We start from the raw sequence: 8,074 nt of genomic DNA, 5'->3' as shown, positions 1-8,074 counted from the left end.
GGTTTCCTCAGACTTTCTCTAATGAGTGAACAAGTGTCTGCTGAGTTAAAGTCATTTCTCTTGCCCTCTTGGGAAATAAGTTTAGGATTGATGAAGCTTTAGAGTGACTCCAAACTATTTGGTAGCACACCTGCAATCTCTCATCTGTCCTCACAGACGCCCAACCGCACCCATTGTGAGTCCCTGGGGGGAATAACAGAAGCATGGGTTTGGGGCCGGACAGATGGATCTGAATTCACTTAGTATGCAGTCATAGACAATCTGTGTAACCTCCAACCTTAGTCTTCTTACCTGTAAGATGGTGATGTTAATACCTGCCTGGTGCGTGTGGGGCACTCAGCACAACCTGGCACGTGGCAGGTACTCAATGAATGTCAGATACTATTCTCATCACGTGGATTTTACCAGGTTCATGCCCAAAGGGCAGCAGTATCTCTATGAGCTCTGAGTGCTTAGGAGATAACTGTTTCCTTCAGTTAGTGACAAGACCCAGGCTCTGACTTACAGCTCCTCAGCTCGTGCTGTGCATTTTATCTTTAACCACAGCCACCTAGAAGCCCTCCCTGGGGCTACCAGTAGTTCTGACTCTCCACAGACCCCAGCTGGTCCATGAGGGTCCCCGCCACCAAGGACAGTCCCCACAGTCCTCAGACCCCAGGGTGCCGCCTCCCTCATCATCTGCGCAGACCTTAACAAGCCCCAGGGGACCAGGGCCTCTTCAAGTTGGGTGATCAAGCGCCCCAGCGGAGTCAGCGACCGTCCTACGCCTACAATTGTATCGCAGACCGCGCGACTCCTTTACGCTCGGCAGGCCCTGCACTCGGAACCCGGCCCACCCGGGAGGCCTCGTTAGCCGACTCCCGTCGGCCGCCCGCCTCACCAGTCAATAAGCAGCCCTGTGCCAGCCTCCGTTGGACCGACCGCAGGGGAAGGTCCCCTGGGGCCAAGTCGCCTCCACCCTGCGGCAGCCGCCACTGCTCACGATGCTGGGGCCTAGCGATCCCCAAGTCAAGGGATGAAAGAGAACCGCCGGGGCCCCGCCCGAAACTCCGCTCTCCAACCCTCGGTTTCCCCAGCCCCTCTGCCACAGCCGACCGAGGAGGGCGGGCCGCCGAGCACCATAGAGTCGACGGTCTTCCCTGCGTCCTAGAGCGACTCGAGGGCGCACGCGCAGGCCCCGCCCCGGGACCACTTCCGGCGGTGCGGCCAGTCCCGCGGGTGGGCTCGGCCTCTTGGGGGCGCCCGGGTCTCCGCGAGGCGCCGTCTGACGTTGGTTAAGGGCGGATGTGACTGAGGTCCCCTCAGTTAAGGGCATCTGGGCCTGCAGAGGCGGAGGTGGCCCAGGCGGCTTCCGCGATATGCTCGGTCTAGGGAAGCCCCTCAGAACGCAGCTCAGTGCGAACGAAAATCCTGTATCTCCAGGCTGACTTCTCGAGCACGTGTCAAACTTTCCCAGGAATCCGGTCCGATTTACGGTCTCATTCTGCATTCGCTGGGACTGCGGCCCTTGAGGGCTCGAGTCTCCAGCCCTAGTTGACTCCAGTTACTGTCCGTCTAGGCCCGGTGAGGCGTATCTCCTTGTGGTTGTGACTTGCATATCCCTGAGAGCGAATTATGTTGAGCATCATTTCACGTGCTTGTGGACCATCTGTATATCTTTTTTGCCCAAATACCCATTCAAATCCTTTCCCAATTTTTAAATTATTTATCTTTTTACTGTTGAATTGTGAGAGTTATTTATATGTTCTGGATACAAGTCCCTTATTTCAAATATATGGTTTTCGAATATTTTCACACTTCCGTGCGTTGTCTTTTCACTGTCTTGATAGTATCATTTGCAGCACAAAAGGTCTTAATTTTAATGTGGTCCGATATTTCTAGTTTTGTTTTGTCATGTGCTTTTGGTGTCTTTTTCAAAGAATCTGCTTTTGGTTTTATTCATCCACTCTGTTTCCTTTTTTTTTTTTTTTTTGGCGCATCGCTGAGGGATCTTAGTTCCCCCACCAGGGACTGACCCCTGCCGACAGTGAAAGTGCCAAGTTCTAACCACTGGACTGCCAAGGAATTCCCTGTTTTTATTTATTTATTTATTTATTTATTTATTTATTTTATTTGGCTGTGTTGGGTCTTCATTGCTGCGCATGGGCTTTTTCTAGTTGCGGTGAGCGGGGGATACTCTTTATTGCGGTGCACGGCCTTCTCATTGCGGTGGCCTCTCCTGTTGCGGATCACGGGCTCTAGGCACGTGGGCTCTAGAGCACAGGCTCAGTAGTTGTGGCGCCAGGGCTTGGTTGCTCCGCGGCACGTGGGATCTTCCCAGACCGGGGCTTGAACCCGTGTCCCCTGAATTGGCAGGCAGATTCTTAACCACTGCACCACCAGGAAAGTCCCAGTTCATTTTCTCTTTATTATTTCTTTCTACTTCCTTTAGGTTTGGTATTTTTTGTCTAGCTTAAGTTGAACATTTAATTTGATTTTTAAAATTCTGACTCACAATTATTAAAGGACAAGTTATTTGCTAAAAGCTTATAAATTAATGGTCAGAAAATTGGACTTAGTGATAGGCTGGTTTCTTCAAGCTTCTAGGTAATAGAAGTTGAAGAAGGTAGTAAGGGAAAGGGAAGGCCCTGGATATTTTATGGGAGGGAAATGGGCAAAAAGAGAACAAAATTCAGGATAAATGGAAGAAAAGGGCTGCCTTTTTCTCCTGACTCCCTGGAATTTGTTTAATAAGTACGGGAACAGAAGCAGATACTGTGGTTTTTCTATAGCTATCTTTTACAAGTCGATATTTCTTGCTTTTGGATCACATGGATTTAGAAAAGATATCGTTTTGTTTTTAGGCTTTTTAAAATTTTTATTTTATTTATTTTATTTTTGGCTGTGTTGGGTCTTCGTTGCTGTGCGTGGGCTTTTCTCTGGTTGTGGTGAGCAAGGGCTACTCTTCATTGTGGTGCACAGGCTTTTCATTGCTGTGGCTTCTCTTGTTGGAGAGCACAGGCTCTAGGCGCATGGGCTTCAGTAGTTCTGGCACGGGGGCTCAGTAGTTGTGGCTTGTGAGCTCTAGAGCGCAGGCTCAGTAGCTCAGTGGTTGTGGCGCACTGGTTTAGTTGCTCCGTGACATGTGGGATCTTCCCGGACCAGGGCTCGAACCCATGTCCCCTGAATTGGCAGGAGGATTCTTAACAACTGCACCACCAGGGAAGCCCTGACATTAAAATACCACTTTATGGAGATAAACGCACATGCCATCAATTCACCTATTCAAAGTGAACAACTGAGAAGCAAAGTTCGCGCGCATTTTTGTGCAGGCTAGCCTCCCCGCCCAAGGTCTGTACTGGGCAACCCCCCCACCCCACCCCCCCACCCCCGTGCCCCCAGACCCCGGCGGAGACACCCCCCGCTTTTCGAGTCCAAACCAGGTAGCAGCCATTCGAGCGGAGGACAACCGAAAGTGCGTCCTGCCCGGTCGGACCCGTAAGACCAACCAGGCGGCCTAGGCCCCGCCCCTAAGGCCGCGGATCACCGAGGGCGGGTCCTCCCGCTGTCCTAGAGCTGACCCCGGAGGGGGTAGGGGGTCTCTAGGTCGCTTCCGGGAACCGGGCCGCGCTTCCGGCCGTGCGCGCCTCTCTGCTCCGCTGGGGACCCCGCGCCAGGTACGGGGCCGCAGCGGGAAGCGGGGTTGGGTGTGGGTGTGGGTCTCCCTGCTCGCGAGGCGGCGAACGCTGTGGAGGCAGGAGGCCGATCCGGCAGCTCGGGACCGGACCGCAGGGCACTGACCGCGGCCGGGGCGGCGGCGCGGAAGAGCTTGGGTGGCCGCCTCGGGGCGCTCCTTCCTCCGGGCCGGGGGGCAGCGCGCTGGCCTCCAGGGACTGGGGCCTGAGCTGCAGGCGGCTGGGCTGCGGAAGGCTGTCCCGATACTGGCCAGGCCCTGAAGGAAAACCCGTGGGTAGTCGTTGGCAGCCGGGGTGAGGGGGCCCGGCCTTCCCGGGAGAGTGGGGTACGAGGAAACCGGTGGGGAGCTCCCCGTGCGCCCGGGCCCGCCGCGCTGAGGCCCGCAGGCCAGGGGTGGGGGCGCCTTGGGGACAGCTCTGCTCGGCACCTGGCGCGGCTGCGGTTGGCCGGGCGCTCCTGCAGAAGCAGGTGTGGGGTGTCGTGCTGTCCTTCACGTGACGTCTCAGCCCTTTTCTCCAGGTACTGCACCCACCTCTCTTAAAACCTGCGCCTCAGCCCTTCCTGCCTGAGGGACGCCGTCTGGTTCCCCCCTGCAGGGACTTCTGAGTGGACGGGCCTGGGTTCTAGTCCTTGACTTGAGCAGTTGTTTCCGCCTCGATTTCCTTGTTGGTGGGGTGAGAACGATAACCCGCTCGTGCAGAGCCGTGTGAGGCTTGGAGGTGGAGTGGCTGAGTGATCTTGGAGCGGTCAGTGGCAGCGGCAGTGGCTGTTGTGTCCTTGTGTTCTCTGGGCCTTTCTTCTCCTTCATTCTTTAATCCGTTATTTATTTGGAGAACTTACGTTGTTCTCCTGTTTCCTGATTCTCTTCCTTCTCTCCCCCCCACCTCATCTCCCTTTTCTGCCGGCTCCTGCCTCCCCTCTTCCAGGGACTGGAGAGGGGCCCCTCCGCCACCTGCTTCCAGGGCACCTTCTGTCATGCTGGCTGTCATCAGTGGTTCACACCATCAGCATCTGGGAGGTGGAGACCATATCAGTTCTCATTCACTGGCCCAAAGGACATGGGAGTCACTGGGCTTCTCTTCCACCCCCCTTCCAGGCAGTTGCGGCTGGGACCTCCTACCTGGGCTGCCGGTCAAAGAGCAGGAAGCAGCGATGTCTGCCATGGGTCCTGCAGCTCCACTCCTGCATCGCCCTGGTGACAGTCACAGTGGCTGCATGAGTTTCCTGGGCGCCCAGCTGCCTCCAGAGGTGGCAGCAATGCCCCAGCTCCTGAGGGACCTGGACAGGGGCACATTCAGAAAGTTGCTGAAGCTGGTGGTCAGCAGTCTGCAGGGGGAAGACTGCCGTGAGGCTGTGCGGCGCCTCGGGGCTGGCACAGACCTACCTGAGGAGCGGCTGGGTGCCCTGATCGCTGGCACACACACCCTGCTCCAGCAGGCCCTCCGGCTGCCCCCGGCCAGCCTGAAGCCCGATGCCTTCAAGAACCAGCTCCAGGAGCTCTGCATCCCCCAAGACCTGGTCGTGGACTTGGCCAGTGTGGTGTTTGGGAGCCAGCGGCCTCTCCTTGACTCTGCGGCCAGGCAGCAGGGGGCCTGGTTGCCCCATGTTGCTGACTTCCGGTGGAGGGTGGACGTGGCCATCTCCACCAGCTCCCTGGCCCGCTCCCTGCAGCCAAGTGTCCTGATGCAGCTGAAGCTCTCGGATGGGTCGGCCCTCCGCTTCGAGGTCCCCACGGCCAAGTTCCAGGAGCTGCGGTTCGGTGTGGCCATGGTCCTGAAGGAGATGGCCGACCTGGAGAAGAGGTGCGAGCGCAAACTGCAGGACTGAGCCTTGCTCGCGGGTCCCCTTCTGGTCACTGGGGATAGCTGGCTCAGACAGGTGTCTCCAGAGCAAAGGCCACCCTTCCCAGGAGGCACTCCAGTGAGTGTTTGAGTATAATCGTGTATTTCTCTAAGTGAGGAAGACAGCTGTGTCTTTCCCTTTTTTTGGAAGTAAAGCAGCTACACAAAATATGTTCTCCTGGGTAGGCATCAAACTGCAGGCCGCGTCCCCCCAGCTGTCAGTTGGTCTTGTTGCCAGGTAAGGGCACCCACTGTTCCAGTGTGGCCATATGTGGTCTAGTCACAGTCTGGGGTCCAGGCCAAGGCCTTTGTGAGGACCCAGAGGTTGCTCAGGCTGCCCCCACCTAACGACTGAGCTCTTGCTCCTGTGATTTTGGGAACCCTGTGCTTCAGGGTGCACATTTCATTCCCCTGTCTTAAATCCATGACCTTATGGAGAGCATTCTAGTGGGGCGAGGGAGGCATTATGAAGTGCATAATACAGACAAGTGGTGTAGCTCGTGGGAGGATGGGAAGTGGTGCAGAAAGTAGAGCAGCCTTTGGAGATGGGGGACAAGGCTGTGGGAGAACTGGGCTGTCATTTTAAATTGGGTCGTGGGGGGACTTCCCTGGTGGCCCAGTGGTCAAGAATCCTCCTTCCAACGCAGGGGACGTGGGTTTGATCACTGGTTGGGGAACTAAGATCCCACATACCATGGGGCAACTAAGCCTGCGTGCCACAACTGCTGAGCCCACGTGCCGCAAACTACAGAGCCCACATGCTCTGGAGCCCATGCGCTGTAACTAGAAAGGAGCCTGCACGCTGCAACGAAAACCAGACTCAGCCAAAAAAAAAAAAAAATCAGGGCATGGGTTGCGCCTCCTTGAGGACATGGTACCTGAGCAAAGACTTAAAGGAGGTGAGGCGGAGGAAGCAGCCTGTGGTGCACAGGCCACATGGCTGCAGCCAAGTGGGGGCAAGGTGAGTGGAGGACACAGGGGGCAGCCCCGAGGGCCTCTCTAAGAGCTTTGGCTCAATTCTGAGTGAAATGAGTGTGATGTGACAGTTGTTTTCGAAGGATCACACTGGATGCTGTGTTGATAGCAGAGCCTGGGGCAGCAGGGTAGGAATTGGAAGTCTGGTGGAGTTGGCGGTGGCAGGGGAGAGGGGAGCAGGGGCCTCACCTGGGTGCCTCTAGGGTGGGAGTGTGCAGAGCCCGTGGCCAGCCCTGCACCCTCCAGCATAACCACACCCCAGGTAGGGGCCTGGTGTGTCCCTGCCTCCATGCTCTGCCACAAAACCAGGTCACAGGTCTTGTAGTATTAATAGGCCCGAGCATCATGCAGGAACCTCCTCTGAAAACAGCAAATGAGCTTGGGTGCCCACCTGGCACCTGCCCTTCCCCAGCGCCCCCTTCCTGCCCCCTGCTCCATGCCACGACCCATCAAGAGTGGCAGTGTTTGTGCTGTTTCCAGAACACTCCCATGATCTTGGTTAATTAAGGCCTTTCCCTGAGTGAGGGTCCTAGCAAGTTAGGCGTGGGCCAAGGGCACAGAGGAGGCCACCCTAAGGTGCTGCTGTGCACTTGGAGCTAGAGTTTCAGACGCCAGGCCGCAGGTGGGGCCCCGTCTTGGCTCAGCTGAGGAGTGCAGACTCCCCAGGTCTCCTTCAGCGTCAGCTGGCATCCCTGGGCTCTGCTCCCCTGAGGACAGGAGCTGGACCGGGCTGTGCTCGCTGTTGCCTGGGCCTGCTCAGAACTTGCACAGGTAAGCTGAGCACCACATCTGCCTCCACCAGTGATGGAGGCTTTCCTGTCACAGTCACTGTGCTGTGACGTCTTCCTCGACCATTGGGCATGTGTCAGGAATATGTACTCATTATGATACGTTTGGAAAAGCCAAAAAAGTAAAACAAGCAAACAAAAAGATTCAAAAAGCTCCTTTGCCCATAGACGGTCATGGAGAAACTGTCTTGACCAGATTGACATTTATGCTCTGTGCAGTCTGTTTTAACACAGCTCTGTTCATGTAACTCTTCCTGATATGAGGGTCTGTCTAATGGCAGCAGAACATGCATCTTCCCGGTGGGTGTGCCAAATTTCTCTTGGGCAAAACAAACAAAGCACCACAGACGGGGCAGCCTATAAAACAACAGACATTGATTTCTCACAGTGCGGAGGCCGGATGTCCGAGGTCGGGGCCAGCAGGGGTGGGTGAAGCCCTCTTCCTGGCTGCAGACTTCTGTGTCCTCACGTGGAGGAAGGGGCAAGGGAGCTTTGTGGGGTCTCTTATCGGGGACTCCAGCTTCATGACCGAAGCACTTCTAAAGGCCCCACCTCATAACACCCTCACACTGGGCATTAGGATTTCAACATATACATATACATTTGGGGGACACAAACATTCAGACCAGAGCAACTTCTGTGTTTCATTTTTATTCTTAATTAAAAAATCACTGGGCTTGGGCTTCCCTGGTGGTGCAGTGGTTGAGAGTCCGCCTGCCAATGCAGGGGACACGGGTTCGTGCCCTGGTCCGGGAGGATCCCACGTGCCGCAGAGCGGCTGGGCCCGTGAGCCAT

At 55.9% G+C, this 8,074-nt stretch overlaps 1 protein-coding gene across 1 annotated transcript; it reads left to right on the top strand.

Moving 5' to 3' along the window:
* Positions 1-4,089: 4,089 nt before the first annotated feature.
* Positions 4,090-5,677, top strand: COMMD5 (COMM domain containing 5). The gene is made up of 2 exons (XM_007464522.1): positions 4,090-4,169; positions 4,772-5,677. Exon 2 carries the CDS (start codon positions 4,828-4,830, stop codon positions 5,500-5,502), a length of 675 nt encoding a protein of 224 aa, XP_007464584.1. The 5' UTR covers positions 4,090-4,169; positions 4,772-4,827; the 3' UTR covers positions 5,503-5,677.
* Positions 5,678-8,074: the final 2,397 nt, after the last annotated feature.

The sequence above is a fragment of the Lipotes vexillifer genome, unplaced genomic scaffold, assembly GCF_000442215.2.
Source record: "Lipotes vexillifer unplaced genomic scaffold, Lipotes_vexillifer_v1.1 scaffold394, whole genome shotgun sequence".
In the NCBI taxonomy this organism is placed as follows: Eukaryota; Metazoa; Chordata; class Mammalia; order Artiodactyla; family Lipotidae; genus Lipotes; species Lipotes vexillifer.
Note: the sequence above shows the minus strand (reverse complement) of the source record. Positions and strands in the feature narration are given on the sequence as shown.